This window comes from Cynoglossus semilaevis, chromosome 17 (assembly GCF_000523025.1).
Source record: "Cynoglossus semilaevis isolate Cse_v1.0 chromosome 17, Cse_v1.0, whole genome shotgun sequence".
In the NCBI taxonomy this organism is placed as follows: Eukaryota; Metazoa; Chordata; class Actinopteri; order Pleuronectiformes; family Cynoglossidae; genus Cynoglossus; species Cynoglossus semilaevis.
The window spans coordinates 9,837,313-9,861,434 of record NC_024323.1 but is presented as its reverse complement, the minus strand read 5'-3'; the positions used below and the strand labels follow the sequence as shown (position 1 = coordinate 9,861,434).

General features: G+C 41.7%; 1 protein-coding gene across 1 annotated transcript in view; it reads left to right on the top strand.

Moving 5' to 3' along the window:
• The first annotated feature begins 784 nt into the window (after positions 1-784).
• Positions 785-24,122, top strand: part of rnd2 (Rho family GTPase 2) — a 27,742-nt gene continuing 4,404 nt past the window's right edge. The window contains exons 1-3 of the mRNA XM_008329987.3: positions 785-1,828; positions 3,682-3,769; positions 23,235-23,344. Coding sequence (XP_008328209.1) covers positions 1,727-1,828; positions 3,682-3,769; positions 23,235-23,344 — 300 coding nt within the window. The 5' untranslated portion in view covers positions 785-1,726. The remainder of the gene's footprint in view (positions 1,829-3,681; positions 3,770-23,234; positions 23,345-24,122) is intronic.

The window sequence follows — 24,122 nt, the reverse complement described above, 5'->3', positions numbered from 1 at the left end:
TAGTGATCATAAACATCCAATCAGTGTTACTCCAAACTTTAACACTAAATCCATTGTAAAAATATGTGCACCATGGTTTCCAACAGTATTGTTCTGTGTAGGGAGGATTTTTATCAGTGTAGTTTTCTCCCAGAGAGCTGGAAGCTAATGAAATGATCACTCACTGCCTTGGAGCTGGGAGATACAGTCAGTAAGTGTTTATTGAACAAGTCAAAGGTCTGGGCTGCTGGAGCTCAAGTGGCTTAGGAAATACAGCCAGTGATTACTGCTGTAAATGCTCTCACTGAGCTGCATCTGAAACAGCTCACAGCTGAACTTTGCTAACAGATCCACGTCAGGAATACTTACTATAACAATAATAAAAACAGAAATATCCAGAATGATTTTTGCCCAATACACACAGTCCTTACGGTTGCTAACTGTTAACTAACTTTTTGCTAGTATTGAATACACCGATATTGTCCAAACACTTAATTCCCGATATCAACCAATACCGATATAGGCCTGGTAATATTTATTTATTCATCTGTACAAACCACTGTATGACTATGAGATCAATTAAATGAGCTGCAATGCTGCCATCTAGTGACTTTCACTTTAATATACTACCTTTTATCCCCAAAACAATTTTTAGGGTGCATACATTTTGCGAAAACCAGGCATTGTGTTATTGGGTTTTCATTATCGGAGGAAAAGCCAATTATGATTCTGATTACATAATATGCTAATATCGGTCGGGCGATTTTATGGTATTACAATCATCACGATACCATTTTTTTCTGATTCCATCTAAAGAAAAGCCAAGGATAGGCCACAAGCCTGAATGAGCATACACTAAGTGACCATTGTATGTGGTCCATACATCGCCTGCAACTGGACACCTAACGGTCCACTCCCACAGTTTGTACCATATGGTCTTGTACTTTACTCTTTCGTGTCCTCTCTCTCACAAGACTCACCGACCTGATAACGTAAGTAGACAACATTTCCCAATGTGTTTTGCTCAAAAGGAAATTTTCCTGAAACTACAGTCTGGTCCTACAATAAACTCCTACCGTAATGTCTGTAAAAAACTAAATGAACAGAGTGTTTAACAGTATATATAACAGGCTACTAGTGGCAGAGGAGCTGTCATTCATACAGGACGTCCATCCATGTGCATCACTGTGTGGGTGGGGGCGGGGGGCATGAACTTGTAGGTATTTTCTTTGTTTAAATCAATGTTAAAAATCAAGTGAAGCATGAATTTTTTTATTATTAAAAAGGTTTCTTTTAAGGGGTTCCTTTTGCTCACCTGTCCCCCAAATTAATTAGACCCGCCCCTGACATTAGCCTATTTTGATGAATAAGTGAGAAGAATAAACAAATAAAAACAGAAATGGTACTATTTGAGCAGCCGAATGTTTGGACCTGAAGTGATGACACGAACAGTGTGAAGGCGTGGCCATTTAATCAAAGTAGTGGAGTTTTCAGTGAGGGCTGTGCGTCCTGGCTCCAGCTCAGTCACACACCAGTCTCTGTAGATGCTGGAGCAGACACCGGACGGCGGCTGCGTGTTGGACAAAGAAACCTGGATATAAAACAAGGACGCACCAACGGGGTCGGCGCATGTATTTGCTCAATTACTTCCAATTTCTGCGTTCCCACCGCCGCGTCCTGCACCGTAACGGATGCTGGATGCGACCCACCCCGGTGTCAACAGCAGCTCACCTCTGACGGACGCACCATGGATGGTCTGGGCAGCCGCTGCAAGATTGTGGTGGTCGGGGACACGCAGTGTGGAAAAACGGCGCTCCTGCATGTTTTTGCCAAGGACTGCTATCCAGAGGTAGGACTACATGAGGATTTTCATTTTTGGTTAAAAGTTGGATTTTTACGATTGGTCTAAAAAGCTGAAGTTCAGCGCTTCACTTCTTTATTTACTGTCACAAGTCCTAAACAAGACAGTGAGAACCAACAATGACATTTACTTTGCGCGTCTGCTCATGAAACTATCTTATTATTGAGAGTCATTAAATATTTACATTGCATTATTGGTCCATTTCCACGAGGTTAATTCCAGTTTAAATAGAAAGTATATGTACAAAATAGAAAAATATATTTTAGTCTTTATTAAGTTATATACGCATTAAAACATTATGCGTTTCTAAATGTGAGTTTAGAGACAACACGAGGTCCGCTGGGTAATAATTGATTACATGCAGAAATGTTATGACATGTTATGCTATAACTGCATGTTAGGGTTAGACAATAGAGACAATACTAGAGGAGCGCTCTGGTGTACATGTAGGAACTGAGGTGGGGTAAAGAACAGCAGTAACTACAGGTATACAATTGATCAGCCACAGTGTCAGGCTCTGAGGTGGAGATGTGGAAGTACAAGCAGAAAGACAGAGTATTCCAGGTGTGGTTTTCATCTCAGAGTGCTGAGAAGGTCAGAAGATGCTGTGAGAAAAATACTGTTTTTGGACACGAGGAGTGGAGCTGATACTGTAGTACTTGGGCGCGGTCCAAGATTGACATGACTAGAAATGAGAAAGTCAGTGAAAGAGATAAGGGTGAGCAGTTCAGAGGAAAGTTAGAGAGACAAGGTTTGGGGGAGGAGGGTGGAGTGCTGCAAAATTAAGGAGGACTAGAGAGACCACACAGAAGAGTCATAGATGTAGTTAAGAAGGTCAGTGGAACACAGTTTCATCAGACAAGAGCAAAAGTGAGATGGAGGCAGTTGATCATCTATGGCATATGTGTCAAACTCAAGGCCCGGGGGCCAAATGCGGCCCGCCAAGCTGTTTTGTGTCACCCGTTACCCATGACCTATTATTTTAAATATCCCCAGATTATTTTTAAATAAAAAGTTAATGGATATGATATGGACTGGATTTTCTTTGAATGAAGTAATTTAGTAAAAATTATGTACATGTTTTCACTGTGTCCCACTGTGACCCGGTACCAAATTACCTATGGACTTGTAATGGTCCGTGAACTGGGGGTTGGGGACCCCTGACCTATACAGTCTTCTATTTACAACTGGCCCTTCAAAGGGAACTGTATAGCTGATGTGGCCCCTGGTGAAAATGACTTTGATCTATGGTTACCAGGAAACAGCTAAAAACAGATGCTATTAAAGAGCACAGCTAGCTACCCTGTCAAAGGTATTCATTCATATTTTACCTTTTTAGTTATTTATAAGTTTGGGGGCGGGGCACATATAGAGACCAAAGAAATAAAATTACACTCACATTCATGACTATAGTCTATTTAATGCGTCCAATTCCGACCAAAAGGAAAAAAAAAAGTATCCTTAGATCACCTGACCTCCACACAGGAAATATGTCAACTCAGCATCAATTACACTGTTGCTCGTCTTGATGTACACCAAAAAGCAAGAGCATCCACTAAAGTACCACTTAATGATATATGATATGTATGTCCTAATACATTTTAAGGTGACTATATTCAAGCCAGTATTTACTGAAGACTGCGGCCAATACTGATCATCCGATACCATGTTTTTTGTTTTTTTTTTGTGATAGCTGTTCTTTTGTCGCTGTTCAAGCCTAATATTTTGAACAATATTGCACTGATACCACCCTGAGTGTCAGATCGAGCCATCCTTAGTGTAAACACAGGAGTATTTTTCCGAACACATTAACCTAAAAAAACCAAATGTCTCTTTTTCAGTCCTACGTACCCACTGTGTTTGAGAACTACACGGCCAGTTTTGAGATAGACAAGCATCGCATTGAGCTGAACATGTGGGACACCTCAGGTAAGACGGCCCATAAACATATATCTAAAGTGTTGACAACAGAGTCTCCCACTGGGATCCCTGTAATGCTAGTGGACACGCTCTCTACCATTCATCTGTTAACACATTCCTGTGACCCAGTCTGTTTCACATGACATGGATTTTTTTTTTAGCTTAGGGCATCTGCTTTTTTATGATTGTTGTCTTTACTCAAAACACCGGTGCCAACCATCTCTCTCTGTCTGTTGTGTTTGCATTCCTGTGCTGTGTGTGGCTGGCTCTTCTGGCTGGGGTCAGGGAACTGTGTGTGTGTGTGTGTTGGGGGTGGATCATTTCGGCAGGATGTGCCTGAGGGGAACAGTAACTGCCCTAACTGCCTCGCTGCCCTGAGTGCTTTCATTCAGATTGGGAACTGCACTGGGTCAGCTGTGAGGCGAGCTGCGTCCTTATCTGATGGAGATTCTCACTTTTCCTGCACGTTACCAAAACTGGACAACTTTCTTTCTCTCTCTCTCTCTTTTTTTTTTTTATAAATTAATGCTTCCAGATTTTATGCTCAGATGGCTACTACGCTGTCTGGCAGCCATGAAAGAAATCCATTCATCACATTCTTGCCCACAATTCATTCATCGAGTTTCAGCTGAAAGTTTAAGCGACTGTGTTTCAGTTTTCTTCCCCACTGAATAAAGAAATTGCTTTGTTAAAAATGTCAAATTTGATTTCGATGACTACCCCGGCATACCAAATGGGGATTCGGACTGCATGAAAAAAAAAATTCTGTGGAAAATATTCAATGTCAGCTGTTTTGTGTCATCATTTAAGAGGGATATAACGCACGCCTTACTTTTGATAAGTGACCTTTGGTGTGATTTGATTTCTGAACATTACGATGCATCTTACGAGGAAAGTTGTGCTGATCTGTCAGTGAGTTGCCGTTACAGGGCTGTCTGTCTGTTTTCACCTGAAATATCTATTCAAATTCAGGACGTAAAGTTAACATTCAGGAGATGGCCACATTGACAAGAGGTGTTTAGCTGTTAGCGACGAAAGCCAAGGTGATGTCAGATGTCAAAAGTGGTATTTAGTCGGAGACTATTATCTAACACAGTTTTCACTGTTATGACGCTTATCAGGTAAAACAGACTTTAGAAATTCAAAAGTTTCCTCCAGTCATAAAGGTAATAATGCCTTTGTGTCTGCTCAAGAGTTCCAGGCACAGAGGGGAGAAAATATGGTCAAAAACAGTTTGGAAAAAGGCTTTTTATTAAAACTGTTCTTATAGTCTACGTTCTCCTGGATTTCCTGCTCTGTGGCTCCGAGTTGTCGCAGGCCACAGGCTAGTGCCAGCTATCTGACCGCTGACATGGTTGACCAATCACTGGACTGAATGTAGGAGCTTCCCAGGAGGATTTTCTTCTACCATAAACATTCCCAACCCTCAAAGTATTTACTGGAAGAAATGCTGAGAGTATTTTTATGCCGAAGAGTGAAAGAATGTTGCCTTCCTTGTACCTTATGTCCAATCAGGCAGTAAATCAGCTCAGGCCCCGTCAGTCAGGGGTCAGGGTCCTGTATAGTTTAGGGCCACAAATTAGAGAAGTTCCTTATCTCTGGACTTTAAGAGTCTAATGAGGCAGTGAGAATGTTGTGCTTCTGTCCACGCTTAAACCCCCAACCATCTCTGGCTCATCAGTGTGAGTCCTAATCCTAAGGCAGGAGCCACCCACTCCACAAACAAACAAGATGTCACCCAACCCACGGGGCAAATGGGCACGTCTGTAATCATTGTGCTGCGTTTCATTATTCAGGCACCAATGAAAACACAGATGATCATATGTTTTCCTCAACATGAAAAAATAATTGGTTCGCATTCAGATGAAAAAAGCCCATTATCTTTTTGGTTCTCTTCTCCTTCAGCTTTTATCTTTTTATTTCTACCTCTGCCTGTTAGTGCTTTTGCAGGTGCTTGACCACCATTTTACTATTAAAAATGGCACAGAAATGCTCAAAAATTACTTTTCTAATTTTTTTCCTTTTGGCACAAACAGTGATTTTGTTGTGTTCTTAGAGGCAAAATGGTTATTTTTGGCCAATGTGAAGGCTCTGCCTGCTGTGACTGTGAAAAAACAAAGAAAATGTGGCATCAAAATAGGTTACAGTCAGCAAAAATAGCTGCAGGAGCCAAACAGTAGCTAATAGTTGAGGCTAAAGTAGAGGTTTAAAAGAAAATAAATTAAAAAACATACCAAGCATGACTCCAATCAAAATAACAAAAAGTATGGCAAACTAACTAAAAGAGCAATCAATGTTTTTTAAATAGATATTTATGAAGAGAATTCAAGACTGAACTGCTTTATTCTTGGTGACATAAGTGCAGTCAGTGGGTTTGATGCCAGATGAAAGGCAGTAGCAGTATAACGGTATTAGGTGAAATATGACCCTTCAATTCACTAGTAAAACACTCTGACAGTGCTGACCTTTGAGAGAACAGGGAACTGCAGAGTCCAAAAGAATAGCAGCCACAGTGTGATCCCAAAGAGAATCAGCACCAACTGTCTTTTTTTAAAAATCTCAAATTCAAAAAAACTATTCAGCAGCATCTGCAGCCGCTGCATGACCTTCAGAAACATTACCTTGATCCAAGGGTGTTGTATTTTCAGAGAATGTGACAATGAACCTCCTCCTGACACTTCCTGGTTAAGCTATTACTGACCACTTCAAGTGTCATTTGGACTTTTGGACATTTACATCAGACAGACCAACACAGGGATGATGAGGTATTTCAACTGATTTACCGATTTATGATTTTATATATTTGACATACACAATTGCTTTCCATCTAATTGCTGCTAGGATCAGCCGTCTGCAGGCGGCCTGTGTTATTGATCACTGTCCAAGGTCAGGCTGTTTAAACAGCTTACGTCTGGCATGGTTTCACTTTAATATTCTGGCACGGAGAAATTTGTTCTGCCGTTACAAATGCTCCAGCCTCCATTGTTGCAGCAGTGAAATCTGCCATTGATTAGTCTGGCCCTAATCATTTGCCGTACCTCAACATTGTGTGTTCAAGTGCAGCTTGGTTGAAAGCAGAGTTAGAGTAAGTGTTTAACAGGGTCATTAGTGTGTGTGTAGATCAGGGTTTCTGTGCACGCGTGTGTATGTGTTGAATTTGCTGAACACTTGCATCTTAAGGAGGCGTTGAAGCAAAACACAGAGTTCTAAGGACCTCTGGGAACCAGAGGGGAAAGTCTGGGCTGCACTTTTTATACTGATCTGATTCTGGTCCAGACCTTTTGAAGGATTAGGCCAATTAAAAACAATCAAAGGGAATTCAAATGAGCAAAGAAAACACTGCATACATTAGCTGCTTCGCTAACAAAATGTAGCAAAGTCAAACTTCACGATGCACTAGACCAGGGGCCACATTTGAAATACAGTTCCTCTTGAAGGGCCGGTTGTTCCTGTAAGACTGCACAGATGTAACTACTCCATAACATATTAATAAATGTTTCTGCAAAACAACCCAGTAAGTCAGAGAAACTTAGGAGTATGGACTTTATCCATCCATCCATCCATCCATCTATCTATCCATCTTTAGTTCAGTCATTTACACTCTATACGACAGCCCATCATTGATGAATGAATGATATGAGTATGAATGTAAATGACCAATGACTGGGTGAGAACCTGTCTCCACCATCAGCTTCTTCTGTTGTTGCCATTGGAACCCATTAGAAATGCATCCAGCCTGGGTTTCAGCTGAGCCCGAGGCAAAAGTGTACGTTTTTTTCTTCCAAATATGAAGCCTGGGAAAATTTCCTGCCGGCCTCGGCCTCAGCCTCATAACCCACAAAGAGGTGTATCCACTATTTCCTGCAAATCCATGTCAAGACAAGGCGCGCTTCCCGAGAGGTCACACCAGGGTAGTGTCTGCTGCCTGCGTAATGGTAATGCTTCCCAGATAAAAAGTGAAACGATTTCGTTCTGTTTAGTCATGCTAGAGCGGGCTTTTAAAACGCAATCCCCGGGAATCTTGTTTTGCTTTCGTCTTTTGCAGTAATCTTTCACGCTGTGGTATTTTTTTTTTCAGGCTGCAGTTAGAATACATCACTTGTCATTGAAACCACATGCCTGTCGCTTCACCCGGAGCAGATCTGTGATTTCATTTTTCATTTTTTGTTACTCTGTTAGATCTCTGATGTTGGAAATTGCTTCCCATTGTAACAGCCGATGTTTTTTTTCCTCTCTATTTATTTCCAAACAATGTGTTGTTTCTGCCTGTGGGAACATGAAACACATCCCTCGCTGTGCAGCGGATGATTTTTCCTGCCAGACACTGGCTGCTGAAAACAATAAATGTAATAGCTTTTGTGAATCAACTTCAGGAAGCCGAAAAAAAATATTTGTCTGAACAATGTGAGTGATTGTTATTTTTAGGATGATTTGAAACTATTTACCTCGCTGGGAGTTTTCAGTCCCATTCCCTCTGTTTAATCATCCACAGTTTACAAACTTGTGTGGGTTTTCGGTGACTCACTCGTCGTGACACAGACGTCTTCAGTTTTAACACCAGGCAATGTGATAGCCTGGATGTGAGAGACGATAACAAGACATTCTTGACAAGTGTTGTAACACCGCTCTCAGTGCCAGCATCGGTGGCATACAGTAGGGTCTCAGTCTGGTCTCCCTCCTGTTCAGTACCAGACATGTACAAAGTACTTAATGGACTGGATTTGTTTTTTCACATTCCTAGGTATTTTGCATAATTCCAAGGCAGATTATTCATTTTTATGGAATAAAAATTAACTTCTACATTTATTAGCTGTTATATTTGTAACATTGTCTTGGGTTAAATTTGAGCTGGAGTAGCTGTTGGCTAATTTTTTAGTTTTGGTTGTTACATAATTAGTTAGCTCAGTTAAATTTATTTTGGTAATGATATTGTGGACAATCATCATTCTGGCTAAAATTGTAATTTGACTTCATGTGTTGGACACATTAATATGTTTGTGACCAACAAAACACATCTGGCTAATTTGTTTTAGTTGCCCTTAAGGTTATTCTGTACATTGTTTTGAGCTAACGTTAAGGTTTTTTATTCTTAATATTTTTCAATACTTTCACTGAAATATTTTTGTTAAATCTCTAGTCACAATAATGTAGCGTAATAACTAATAATTTGTTGGATATTAAATCAATAATCTTCTTTAGCTTAGCAATACTGCACCAGGGTGACAAGAATACCACAGTACAAAGACTGCCCTACTTATCATGTACTTACTAAAATTCTTAAAGTGTAGTACATGTGATCCCCCCCCCAAATAGTATACTGGTATAAGCTGATTTCTTTCGCTGTTTAAACCCTAAAGTCTTTGTCTTGTAGTGGACCAGTGGGGCACTCAGACGCCTGTAAACACACGCTGAGTCCACTTAGCTTTCTGCTCCTCAACACTTTCCACTTGATTAATCTTTAATAGAGAATGAGTGAGCTAACCACACCACAGAGAAGGGGGTAAAATCAACAAACCTCCCCTGCCCTCAAGACTACTGCACACAAGAGCTGGAGGACGGTCAGGAGGTGCTTTCAGGCCTCCACCACAGAAATGTATTTCACCTCCACGGAAACTGCTACTGCACTGTTACATTAACAAAACAGCGTTCTCATTTGCAGTTCGTCTGTTCTGTGCTCTTCACCCGGTTTTCCCACAGACAGACAGACAGACAAATGAACGGCATCTGCATTTCCACGACTCTCTCTGTAAACACAACCATTGTTTGTTTTTGTCAGCACCCCGAAGGCGAGATGACGACATCCTTGCACCTGCTGCTCACAAACAAGAGCCAAAAATCCATTAATGTACTTTCCTCTCTTCGCCTCACCTGCCCAGGGCAGTATCAGAATAAATGAAATGAGTTGCGATGTTGTTTGGCTGATTGGAGCTTTCACTCCGTCTCTGAGGGGAGAGTGTCTTCATGACAGCTTTACATAATGAGTAAGGAGGTCTGACCAGTGATGCATTTACTTAGAACTGTGTATCTTTCCTATATGTACAGTACGGAAAAAGTCGCTATATTTGTTATATTTATATATATATGATAGCTCACTGAATCGCTTAATGGAGCCTTAATCAACGCCTCTCCCAATTTATTTAAATTATACAGCTGGTACAAATTGATAAAATATTTTTTACATTTTTTTTGCGCAGGCACGAAGGCATTAATCACTGTCACGTAACACTCAGTCCAGGTAAACTGTGCAGGCATTATTTTGTAAGTAAAATTGTACTAGGGAAAAATAGTTGGAGAAATATTTCAACTTGAAATGTGTCATTTCTAATCGATAGTGTTGTGTTGGATTGGTCTGCTTAAACGCTCACACTGAAAAAAGCGTAAGTGTTGTTGTCGCGCCGGTTGAAAGGAAATTTAAGCTGTGTAATTACAGCGTCACATTCATTTACTTGAATGATGGTCTTTTCCATGTTAGAGAAGCATAAAAAGCCGTGTCAGGAGTCAATTCTATATTTCTCTGCCTTTGTGTTATCCTGTTATCCACATTCAAGCCTTCTATTTCCAGTTTTTGTGCCTGCGGTCTGATAATGCTCCACAATTTGAGACTGCCATGTCGGATTTACGCAGGGGTTGAAAATACCCTGCAAAAGTCATTTTGCCAAGCTCCCCCTAATCTTCACTTTCTGGCTTGAAAATCATTCAGCACTTCCATCCCTCTCAACACCTTCTGGGTTATCACATGGAACTCTGTAATGGTTATACCAACCAAATCCTTGGTATATTATAAATCTAACTAAATCTTATTTGGAGAGACAACATTTTATATTTTAGTTGACTAGTTGTCATCCCGTGATTTGGATGCACTGCAGGCTTTTGAATATCTACAGTAACCCAGTGAAGTCATTTAACACAGTTGTTCTCAACCAGGGGTCACATGACCATAGACCGTAGTCAGGGGTCCAAAAGAAGTGTTTAATGCAGCATTTTATAGTATAGTGGACATTACTACCTTGACCAGGTCATTCAGACTCCGAGCTAGCAACCAAAGAATTTTTGAGTTAGTCTAAAACAAACCCTTGACTCACGGACCACAATGGGTCCTAAAATTTGACAGGGGGTCCCCGTATGAAGTCCCCCGATTGAAACAAGGGTCTTCACATTTCTTCACCACTTCTCTGCCTCCATAAACACTCTAGCTCTAGATAAACGTCTACAGCGTTCTCCAGATCAGTCGTAAATGTGCTCACCTTAATAGGGTACCAATAGAAATAAAACAATGTGTTATTAAGCGACAAAAAAGTTCCCTGGACAGAGTTAAAAGTCATTCCTCAGAACCTGAGGCTTCTGATCAGCTCGCGCTGACTTCGATTACGAGCCTTGTCTGAAGCTTTGCCTTCCAGCGCTCCTTAAAAAAAGATAATTAAGCAATTACAATGAAGAACAAACAAAGCTAAAGTGAACATTTGGATGGTTTTGTTTGGAAGCCTTGAAGGACGGAGACAGCAGCGCTACCGTAATTATTTTACCAAAATTTTAAAAGCAAGGAAAAAGATAAACAAAAAACAATTAGCAATTATTCACAGTTGTAATTTTGGTGTTTTCATCTGCAACAAAGCGGATTTTTAAGGTAGCTCTTTCTACACCCAACATGTTCTAAAGGAAATGTTTGCAAGTGAAAAACAAGACACAGTAAGTGACAAGAATGCAACTTAGACGTTGTCAGCTGCTGTTAAAAGAAGAAGTGAGGGGTGAGAAGAGGGTCAGGATCGGTTTACGACCAAGCCTGGGGGGAAACCGACTCTTCTGTGTGTACAAGCCTCAATATAAAGCTGTTTATCCTGCAAAAGTTGTAGAAAGAACATTTGTATTGACAGCGTAGTTGTAAAGGTGCAGTTTATGTATCCAAATAGGGCCTAAAGTTTCTTCTTTATGACATTGTCGCGGCTGTTCCATTCACTTTACTGGATCCTCAGTCCCACAGTCGCCTCGGGCTAACGTGGAACGACTGCTGGTGGTGACATAACCTTTTCTTCCAGGAAATACTTTCTCTAAATAAAACATTGAGAAGTGAAAAATACTCTAGCTATGATCAAGGGCACTCAAACTGTTTTATAGCACCCCCTGCAGGGATGGTGTGTGATAACACGCAGAACTAAGCCAGTATCCACATTCAATCAATTCTGTAGCTGAAAAATACTTTCAACAGTTTAATTATGTTATTGTTACCACAGAGTTGACTAAAGCTGATTTACGATTGAGAAATGACTGCATGAAAATAGTGAGCAAATGGATTGTTGCTCCATTATTGTGTGTGAATAATGTAATTGGTGAATGTGTATTTACGTGTGTGTGCATGTGTGTGATTGAATGTGTTTGTGTACGGGAATTCCAACTGTTATGACCCCGTCACCCTTCCTATTGTTTCCCAGCTGACCGGAGGCATTATGGGAGCTGACGAGGAGGCGCTGGGCTGGGAGTTTTGGTGAGGTGAGGCTGGGAAGCGCAGCAGATGCCTCAGCCAATAGGCAAAGACTGACTGACTGAAGTGTGTGAGGCCCAGAGGGTGGGGCCAGTGTGTGGTGTAAGAGCAGTAAGTGTTAGCTAGATTGAAAAGATGAAATCTGGGAGGAGGGACAGAAGGAGTAGACAGAAGGAGACGTGTACATCTGTGCTGTTTCCGACCCCCGCCCCTCCTGCACATCACCCTCCGGGGCTTTGTGTTGGGAGCAGGATTTGTCGGTGGCACCCGTGGGACCTGACCCACTCCAGTCCTCAGGGAGGCAGACACACAAATGCCAACTGTGTCACACTTCCACATCACCGCGGGCCTCTTGTTTCACGCTCGACAAATCTACATGTGTGCATTTGGCAAAATAACGCAGTCCTGCGAGCTTTGATGCCTGGGCTTTTGTGGGTTTTTACTCAGAAAAAGAAGGAGCTCATTTCAATTCCACACCCTTTTGTCTTCACTGACCTGAAGTAATGTGATCTATGACACAGTGTAGACACATCGATTCACAAAGTAGGAAGCTATTGATCCAACATGGAGCTAATTCAGCGGCTCGTGGACTTGGTAGCCTGACATTTATTATTGAACTTCGACTGAGTATTGAAAATGCTACAAATGCTAAATACCACAATTGACGCTAAAACATTTAAGGATTGATGACTACACAGTTGGTTTAGAACGATATTTTATAGCAAATTTAAATGCACCAGAGCCTCTGTACTTGATAACGGTCCGTGCTTTATTTAAATTATTAAACCAGAGACGCCTGTGTTTAAATGCTCAAAGGCCACTGGGTAATTCTGCCCGATAGTTCCCTTCAAAGAGAGCCAGACCTGTTCTTCCTCTCTTAGAAAAAACCTTATTTTGTCAGTGAAGCTGTTTGGTACGAAAAAAAAACAACCTATGACTGGATTACTTGGTGCATTGTTGAAATTACATGAAGTTCCGCTTTAACAAGGTTCATTTAGTTGGAAAATTGACTTTAACAGAGGCGAGACATAACTAATCCACCCTGACTCTTAACAAGGTATTTGGTCCCTTTTCAGCAGCTGCTGTCGCCGTGAGGGGACGCAGCGTAACCCTCATCATACGACTGTTCCATGTAGGGCAGGAAACAACAGTGGGAAATTAAACTGTCACCTATTAGCCAATAAGAGTTTGTTTCCTTTCCTGAGCTGCTAGAGCAGTCTACCACAGAGGCCTTCATTGAAGTATTTGTTAGTTTTGGATTTTTTTTTCAACAAATCTGAAAAATGGAAAGTTAAAAGTCCCATGATTTATAGTAGTGTAGATGTTACCATTTAATACTTTTACTTACTATTGTCACTGTTACTTACTACAGTGACTAATGTTCAATAACTGTTCATCCTGTTTGGCCCACAACTTACACTGTTAAATTTCCCTGAAGTGATTGAGTTTGACACAACGAACTTAGAAGTTAGCTAAACTCTAGAAAATACAGCGAAAAGTCCACAGTTGGCAAAATACAACAGAGAGGACTGAGGACGAATGACATGTAATTGCCTTGATATCTAAAAATGACCAAAACAAAAGCTTTCCCAGAACAGTCGGCCATACCAAACTGTGTGAACAACAGCCAAATGCCAAGATTGCCCTGACTTAGCCTTCTGTAGCTGATGGACTGCTGCTAACAATAAAAGCGAAGACTGATTGGACTGATTGTTGGTTGTCCACCGTCTAAGCTGGCAGACGGAGATGTCTTTTTCTGGGAAATGCTTTCAAATAACTGGGTCTGGTGAAACATGGCAGTGCTCCCCACTTTTATCCCATCACACCAGAAAAGTGTGGACATTTTCAGATCAATGTGAGCTAATGTGGCTAATGTGTGAAGAAAAGGCAGTACAGAGCAGTATGGATGCAGCGTCGGTCAGTTTCAGTGCTATTTACGGCAGAACCCAGTGCAGTGCCAGGTTTGATCAGCCGGCCTCTAACTGACTGGCTGTGCTGCTCCCTGAGCTCCTGGCCAGTCCCTGAGTTTCTACATCACACTGGGATTAAAATCCTCTCAACATCAACTGCAGAAGCATCCAAGCGAAAGGGGATATGGAAAGAGAGGCGGACGCTCACCTCCATCTTTCACCTCCCTGCATGTCGCTCACAGAGATCTCATCATTTATGGATGACTTTATTTATAAACAAGATCCGCTGGCGTTCTCTTTTTTGCCTGAGCCTGCTTTTGTGGAAGGGAAATTGCACTTGAGTTTGTGTCCCGACTCTCCGCTGGCTCCCCGAGGGGGGGCGTGCAGAGCGGCCTGGTTCAGAGATAGCATCATGATAGGGATGTGTGTGGATGGCTGTGCTCTTGAGGAACAGAGCACGTCTTTGTCACTTTCACTAAGTTTTTTTTTAACTGACTATGGAGCCGACACATCAATATTATCACATCTATTTTACTTCTTCAATATCACACCGACAGTAACGGGTGAAAGGATCGGACACTGTTATTATCAGTTTTAATGAAATTTTTTTTTTTTGGAGCAGCAGCACGTCTCCAAAAGAGCCAGATTGAAATATTTGCAGGAGTACAAATGATGTGTTTGAAACCAGCCTGCTCCACAATCACACAATTTAGAACCTTGAGGCGAATGTTTCACAGGTCTGTAAGTAACTGTTGGAGAGAAATTCACAGTATCTGAATCCTGTCAGGACCCTGAACTCCACAGGAAGATGGTTCTCTGATCTACAGCCAGACTTTTTTTTTAATGCACTTCTTACCACACAGATCCATAAATCCATGAAGGAAATAATGTGGAAAAACCACAAAAGTGCTGCAAAGCCAATAAAATGTAAGAAATAAGTTGAGTCCTGTTTTTAAAACCATATTTATGTTCAAATTCACGAACTAGGATCTGATTCTGTAGTCACTCACTGAACACACACAGAGGTTGGGCAAAATGTGCCTAGGTCAGTGATCTAAGATATTTCATATTCTTTCTGAAGATAAATATAATTTGTTGGTGTAGCCTTTCATCTTGAAGTTTGAACAGTGAGGTTTTTATTCACAGATCAGACGACCCTTCAGGATGTACAACCCAGAAATTCGAGTTAAAGCTTAACAACCACAGGAGAACTGTGTTGAGTGTTGTGTTCTGTTTTGGGAGTACCTGGATCAGCAGCTGGTCCTCTTCAGCTCTGGTGTATTTCTTTAAACAGTGGTGGTTCAGAGGTTCTTGTCGACTCAGTCGGCTGCTGCTGCTGCTGCTGCTGCACCATCGAGCGGATCACAGGGGTCTGCAGGGTGGGAAGAGAAAAACTTAGCAGATTGAAGCAGTTTTTCCTGCCTACCTCTGGTGATCAGACCTCAGTCATTCACAGTTACACCTGAGCTCCACAATAACAAACCTGGGCAGAGTTAGTCCAACAGACCTGCAAAAAAATCACCTTACACAGATTCACTCACCAAGAAAAAGGTTGCCCGCCTCATCCCACTAACAACGTTTCAAAAAGTCTGTCGAACACACACACATAAAGTTAAGTCACTTTCTTAATAAAATATTTGTTAGTTTAAAATAAATGGCGTTAAACACATAAATCTACCTGCTGTTATTCCAGCAATATACACAAAAAATGAATTAGGAATGTTGATTTGTCTCAGTTAATCATGATTAATTGTGATTAGGAATCTAACACGATATCAGGTTGTTTATTAAATGATTTAACAACTGGAGTGTGGAGAGACCCAGCAACTAAAGCCTAACCTGATGTTGGATATTAATGAAGATAAATAACAAGGATTCTAATTAGATATTTGTTACTGTGTGACTTCAGCCTCTACGTGATTCATTCCAGGTTTATCTCCGACGGTAAACTGAATTTCTTTGGATTTCGGTAGAAAACCAAACAATTTAGAACACTTTGATTTTGACATTTAGAAAACCCCAATTAACCTTTTCAACATTTCCACAACACGTCCAAGCCTTAGACAGAGGAAACATTGATTCACAAAGACACGGACCGCAGCCCTGGACCAGTACCTACACCAGACAAATGAAGTGCATGAACATGGCCTGTATTAAAAACAGTGTCCATGTGTGTGACGTTGGGGTTTGACTCTCGGAGCTACAGTTAATCAGCCTGCACTGGGACGACAGGCGTGGGAATTATTCAGTTGGACTCCCAGCGGATCACAGGAAGGTGCTCATCACCTTCATGGGCTGCACCTCCTCCAGAGGGAAATCACAGGGGGGAGGGTTGATCAATATCCCTCTGAGTGAGGGCTGCAGACAAGGAAGGTTAATGGACATTTAACCTGGTGTCACCTCCACCGTCTCTGCTTCGAGGTGATGGCTTTAAAAACTTGACACAGTCGTTTCCATTTTGGATTAAGAACCTCTGCTGCAGTAACAGGTATCCACGTTTACTTTACAAGAGTTTGATGGTGACAGAGGAAATAAAGGTATACTTTGTGTATTTCTGTCAGATGGATAGATGGATGGATATATGGACAGATGGATGGACTGATGGATGGATGGACGGACAGACAGACAGATAGATAGGAGTTCCCTTTGGGGAATTATGGCTACAGCCCAGAGTATTCGCAGATACCAGCACACGTTCAATACCTTTTCCCCTCTCATGTTTTTTTTAATAACACCTGTACTGTATATAGATGTATTTTACTCAATTTAAAACATATGAAAACAGAATTTCCCTCCCTTAAAGGATGAGACAGAAAGCCCATACACCGACTCTTTCTCCCGTACTGCTTCTTCTTTCCTTTTACACTTTACTGTAAGTCACGTGACTTTCAGCAGCACTTTTTCTCGGCCAGACTAACCCAGCAACATCATTCAAAAGGTTTGATATAAAACTGAAAGTGTTTTCTCAGGTCTGGTTTTGTTTTTTAACTTCATGGTTCACTACGCTGTAAGCCAGGGCTGGATCAGAAAACTTTGTGTTTGAAGACAGCACTGACACCTGCTTTTAAAAACTCTCCAGTTGCAGAGTGGTAGCTTATAAGGTACAAGTTGGCAACACTGACTACGTCCATACGGTCAACCACTTGACTGTCAAATATTTTGGTGCTAGTTCAAAGTCACACATTAGAGTAAAAACGTGAAGTGAGTTCAAGACTGACTCTTCAACAGTTCACGGTCCTCATCATCTCCGCCCTCTTTAATCATCAGTGCATCAGAGTCATCAGCTTTCCCGATCCCTTTGCTCCCCCACTTGCCTCCTTCTTGAATAAAGTCATTAGCATCTCACCAGGTTGCTATGATACTGAGCAACCTAAACTGGAAATGTTTTGCTCTGGCTTCGAACGCTTCGGTTTTCGGAGAAAAACAGGAGAGGAAATCAGAGCGAGTGTATCTGATGATGAAGGAGTGGGTTTTTTTTTTGTATCTTAAACCCTGCTTTTTGTTTTTGTGCACGGCTGTTGTTCAGTGAACCTGTGAGGCCTAATGAGGCTGTTAGCTGCTGCTGACTCCTGGCCATATGTGTGTGAAGACATTATTGAAGCTTTAGGCAAACACGCTGCTTCACCCTTCGCTTCACTTCACAACAGTTTGCTTTTAAGCTGTGTAAAACAAACCTGTCACACACACACACACACACACACACACAAATCCTGATGTGATATTTCAGATTAACGCGCTGGAGTGTTTTGAATAATTTTCTGCCGTACCAAACAATGGAAGTTTATTACATTGTTATTTTTCACTCAGTTGAAATGCAGACCAGGGCTGAACGGGCACAGAGAGAGCGCCGTCGTATCAGGTTTGAGGCAGGTGGCGCTACAAAAGAAAATGTAGCCATTGAAGTTAGGGTTTATTTTCTGTGAATGTGTTTCTTTTTATTTTAAAATTCAAAGAGTTGCAGGTTTGAAATCACATCATTAAACTGATTTGGACTGAGATGAAAATCATCTAAGATACTACCCAGATTTTTATACTATATATTTTTTATTTCTAGATGCGATGAAATGCCTTAGACTGATTCTTCAGCTTATTAATGGAATATTTGGTAAAACGAGTTCATTAAATATTTAATTTTTATTGGCAGACGACCAACCTTCAGTTTGTTTATCTCATAGACAGATTGAAAGCAGTCCTCCTGCATGGACAGTTTGTCCTTTGAAGTATTCAAAATGCAACATATTTGGATTTTCAACACATTTTTCCAGTTGAAATCTGTCCAGAAGCAAATACAAGAGTCAGAATTCCTTTGTTCGTTTGTTGTTGGGTGACACTTTATCTCTGAATGTCTTTGCAAAGGTCTGGTAATGGTAGCCTTTAGCTCAGTCCAAAGCTTTGGTAGCGTTGCGTGGTTTAAGATTCAGTCCACCTCGGCCTCCTCAGGGATTTGTCTGGCCTTTCAGTGAGTTCAACCAGTGGTTAGTGAGAGCAGCACCTCTGCCTGCTCCGCGGGGCTGCTGTACCACGTCATACTGCTAATCAGCCCTCTGGAGATAGAGACAAAAATTCGCTTTTTACTATGAGTGATTGCCGGTCCTAAATCAGGCTAATGCTAATACTTTACTGAGAGGTTTTGTGCGGGGTGTTTTATGCCTGTCCTTGGCACTGCATGGCAGGCTCCCGCTCCTTGCCAGGCGTGATGGTTTTAGTGGTTACTGCCAGGCCGGGCCTCGTTCTCTCTCGCCGTTCTACCCCATCCATCTCATGCCGCTTCTGTCTGAAATTCAATTGACCTTTTGTTCCACCTCACAGTGAATGGGCGCAGGCCATCCACAGCCAATAGCCAAGCCATAGCTCTCATACCTCTTTATTTGATCTGTCCCGCTAAGTCCAGTCCAGTGCTTTCATTACCTACCTAAACACTCTCTGCACACCCCTTTTTTCTCCACTTCTCCACAGCTATACCCTCTTTTATCTTCCCTGTCCTCCTTCTTTTGGTGCTCTTAAATATAATGGCGATCGCCTTCCATTTGTTCCCACTCGGTTCAAACGTGGCACATTTCGCCCCTCTTCCCCCAGAGGACTTCATTCTTGACTTTGTAAAAGTACTTGGGGTTTTTCCACCACGCTTTAAGCAGAGAGAAGAGAGGCTCGACTGCTTGGAGTCTGCAGTGTCCGTGACTTGCGGTTGATTTTGATCAGCAGACATGACAAATTAATCCCAATGGCCTCTCTGTAGCCATTAATACCCTCAGTCAAACACGCACCCCCGCCTCATCCTCCTGTGATCGGACATCTCTAGCTCTTATCTGGATCCTCTGTTGATTATTCACTGTCTTCTTTCATCATCACATCCTTCAGCACTTTGCCCTTGCCCTCTCTGTCAAAGTCATTAAATCTTTTCTGTCCCGGCTCCAACTCCACACCCCACCTCCCTTTTCTTTTTCTTTGGCTCTAACCTCTGTGGAGGCCTGCTGCACACTGATACATACTAAAGACTAAGTTCAGCAGCTACAGCATCTCAAGTGTGACCACCGCCAATCAGAGCTCACTATTGTAAGAAGTCGACTCTGCAGACAGCTAGACTTTGCTTGACTTGCCATCTGTGGCACTGGGGTTTTCGGAAAGTTCAGGCTTATGATTCAGTGAGTGACTTGTCGTCATAATGGACGAAGCAGTAAAATGAGAATGTTTTTAGACAAATAAAAAGTAAAAAACACATCACTCAGTGGTAGACAGTGATCACAAGATACGAAATCACAAAGAATACACAACAAAACAGTTAGAAAAAAAGATAGATGGAGAGAGGTTAATGAAACAGACATGTTCTTTATCCAACCTTTCTGCAGAAATTGAACCTCAGTGACATCTAGAGTTCAGCGTCAGCTCCTGTGCACACAGTAGTGTATAAGACAAAATTCAAAACAAAACCCCTAAACATTTAAAAGTGATTCATATACATGTTTCCACTACAACTAGCCAATGAAAAACTAACAATATGGTTCCTATGACAGATCCCTGTGGAACACCTTGGGTGTCAGATCAAGAATTTCTTCAAGGCTAGAACTAGCAAAAAATTTCAATGGAATATGCCTGTATTGAACAGAGTATTTATTTGATAAATATTTGCTCAAAAGTTCATGGTCATTGCAACTTGAATTGCCAACGGGGATCATACAGAGGATGCCACATCACAACTTTGATCTGGCGTCCTATTTTTTGTGCCTTTGCTGCTCTAACCGGCATCTGCACCAAAACATCTGGAGCACAGCGAGACTGTACGGCCGTTTCATGGCACTGTAGTCAAAGACTGGAGGCTGTGCAGTCCACAGAGACGCAGTAAAACCAATCATTATAGGAAACTGCTGTTGGGACTACTGAAAAAAATATTTAACAAAGTGTGACCGCAAATTGAGCCACACAGGTCTTACATTAATTAAAAGGTTTCAAAGACTTCACTGTGTACGGCGTCAGTGGTGGGGGGAGGAGGTTTGGAGTAAAAATATTCCAGGCTTAAATATGCAGTGAAAATACAGGCAGAGCGAGTTCTGTTTAAATAAATGTGTCGCGGAACACAACATTCACTACGCTAGTACTGTTCATCATAACAAACGCCTTAAACTTCGCCTCAGGACTGTACTGTTGATTTCAGATGACGGTTAAACAGAGGTGGAACAAAGACAGAACGCCTCCAAACGTTTTAAGTCTCGATAAAAACAGGTGGTTAATTTCCAGTCATAAATGACAAAGACCGTTTCTGTTTGACTCACGTGGAGACACAGAGGCCATCCATCTTGAATATGCAGCCCATGACGCTGCGACAAGGAGCCTGTTGCATTGTTCCGACTGGAGAGGGAGCAGGTCACCACAGGCCGACCGGCTGAATGACAGGGGGTCGGGGGGCCACATGCGGCTATTGTGGCAGTCTCGTTCCATCGCTGACAAAGAGAACCTCATGGTACTGAAACAGGCTGTAGCACCATTGTGCGGACTCCATTTGCTCCGGCAGACAAAGGCCCAGAGAGCTTAAACAGGCTGATTGCCTGTGGTTCGTCAGGTCAGATGCAAACTGCAGTAACAGCTCGTACAAAGACCATCTATAATGATCATAATCAGTCTGACTGACCCCACGGCAGCAGCGTCCACACTTCTCATAATGTTTGCAGTAGTCCAGCGCCAACTGCTTCTCCCATGACACTCGAGGTTGTGATAAAAATGCACTTCTTTTTGACACATGTATTCAGTGGCTAACCAGTTTAACTGACCTTTTGAATGTTTTGATTTAGGCAGCCCAGTTTTGACAGATGAGTGCTTTGTATATTTCTTTTTTTTTTCTGCCAAAAAAGGGAACAAAGGGAATTGTGGTGGGCCCACAAGTTGGCCACAGCTAAATAAACATCTAAATTGAATCCATAAATTAGTATTGTACGCAATTAGCTAAATTACCAAAAAGACAAAGTCATCTAATAAATAGAAAAGGCATCCAAGCAAAAACTGAAGTTGAACATCAGTCTGCAGCTAGAAAATACCCAGTGATATTTCAAATTAAACTACATTTGAGAGAGTCTGAGATGATATGATAAAAAGTGCTAGCAACCTATGGCAGAAAAAGTGGTTCCATAGTGTAGTGGTTTTCCCTCCTGCCTTACACACAGAAGATTCTGAGTTTGAGCCCCTTAATAGCGCCTCCTGTGGCAGCAGGTGTGGGTTGCAAAGACTCACACTAAATTTCCCCATTGTTGAACAAATTAGGGACTTAATTAACTAGCTAAAGATAACTAATAGCTCAAATGTTATAAATGTGATTGAAAAAAAATGTACCAAAACATCTGAACTTTAAATAAAAGTTAGTTTAAGGAAGTAAAACAGTTTGGGATTGTCCAAATAGAATCTATTTCACTCCAATCTAAATCAATCTGTCCTTCGCTCTAAAAAATTTAGGTTGGAGTCGGTCCAAGCGATGATTGGCAGCCGGTTGAACTTTTTAAAATCCTCATAGGTGCAGCCATAAAAGTTAATAATAATTATCCTTCGAGAAAATGCGAAACACACATTTAACTTTCAATCTGTAATGCTTATTTTCTCGGTCTGGGTGCCGCTGCCTCTCCTACAGAGAGTCCCAGGACTGCAGCGGTAACCAGCAGAGTCAGGAGGGACCAGGCTCACAGCCACAGATATTTTTACAAGCCTCCTAATTGGATTTGTAACAGAGCAGCGGTTGTGCAGTTTGAACTTTACTCAGGCATCGCTCTGCCTTAGATTTGAAGGACTGAAAAGACGCTACATGTTTACACCTTCACCCGGTCGTATTTGAATCAGTCTTTGGCCAAATCTTAGCTCAGCCTTCGCCAACTGTTTGTTTCTGCTTCGTATTTGACGATATCTTTAAACTAAGTTCTTTGTGTTTTACTGACTCTCCTGAGCTTTTCATTTTTATTATTTTTGGCACCCTTTGATGCTACGGTATTTTGTTATTTCTTAGTCAGTTAAGAGTGAGAGATTAGGTACAAATAGAGCAGACATTTTTTTCCATCTAAATGTCAACCAATTCAGACAGCTATTTGTTGTGGTCGAAGGTTATATTTGCAAGTAATATTCGAAAATTCAATCCTTTTTCAAAGCCGCAAAACGCATTTAAAGATTTAAGGAGAAACTAATGCATGTCAGTGTTTGAAAAACAGCACAACGTTCTTGGACAACAGCCATCTCCGCTTTAGCCTTTCTGTAAGAGGCCACTGGTGTTTTGAGATGATTATGGAGTGTGTCCTCAACCCACTATCCCCCTGCTGAGTGTGTGTGTGTGTTGCAGCCTCTTGACATTCCTTGTGAAGCATTTAACAAGTGGAGGGCCACAACATTGTGGAAGGTCAGGAAACAAAGACACTGAACTGGACACAACTGCTAAAACCACGGCTCATCTACATCTGCGGAGCAGCGACCGGGCCAATTAAAGTGTCTGTCACAACTTGTTATCAACTTGTTCACCTCAACCTCCTACAGGAATTAACAGGGAGATCCATATTGTTTTCGAGGTAGAACCATCAATTTGCAGGTGACTGACCTTGTGCCATGTTTGTGTGTCTGACCACAGGTTCCTCTTATTATGACAACGTACGGCCGCTGGCGTATCCGGACTCAGATGCCGTCCTCATCTGTTTCGACATCAGCCGCCCTGAGACTCTGGACAGTGTCATTAAGAAGGTCAGTGCTTTTTTTAAATTAAATGTTCTCCTCCTAACCGTGTGGGTCAGCGCTTTATGTCTGCCGCGACACCGGAGAGAGGTTTGGACCAAAGAAAATGTGTTTCCTCTCGATCAGCATCTTATGTCCACTTAGATTTCTGTGGTAGCAGGTTGCATTTTCATGACTCGACAATAGAGCAAAATCAGCACACAGGTTCGAGCCCCTGCCAGCCCTTCAGCTCATTAAAAGTCTGGAGGATATTTAACCGCTTCACTCAGACGATGGAAGGTCAGGCGGGAGAAGGAGAAAGGAGGATTTTGTAGCCGGGCCGAGTTTGAAATGAATATCATCTGACACACGCATTAGTTGCACCGGTCTTATCAAAGAGCTTCTGCAGAGCCATGTCAGCAATCATCTACGGTAAAAGGTCCTGGACTTATGTAGCACTTTTATAATCTTGACGACATTCAAAACACTTTTACACTGCATATCGTCACCAATTCACACCCATTCACTCAAACACTGTTTACACACAAAGCTGCCGCGAGCAACTGTGGGATTGAGAAGAGTGTGTCATCGGCATAAGAATTATTTAACAACTAGCCACAAAAATGTGATGATGACGATCTGTGTGCAAAATGGACACCTTCAAGATGGACATGATTGGAGGTTATTTTCCTTTACCTAAGGGATACTGTTTTGAGAAAATCAATGTTTTTCAACACTTGCTGTTGAAGCACATCCTCTGTTTTCAAAGTTGACATTGTAGTAGTGGTACATCTCCACTAAACGGCAA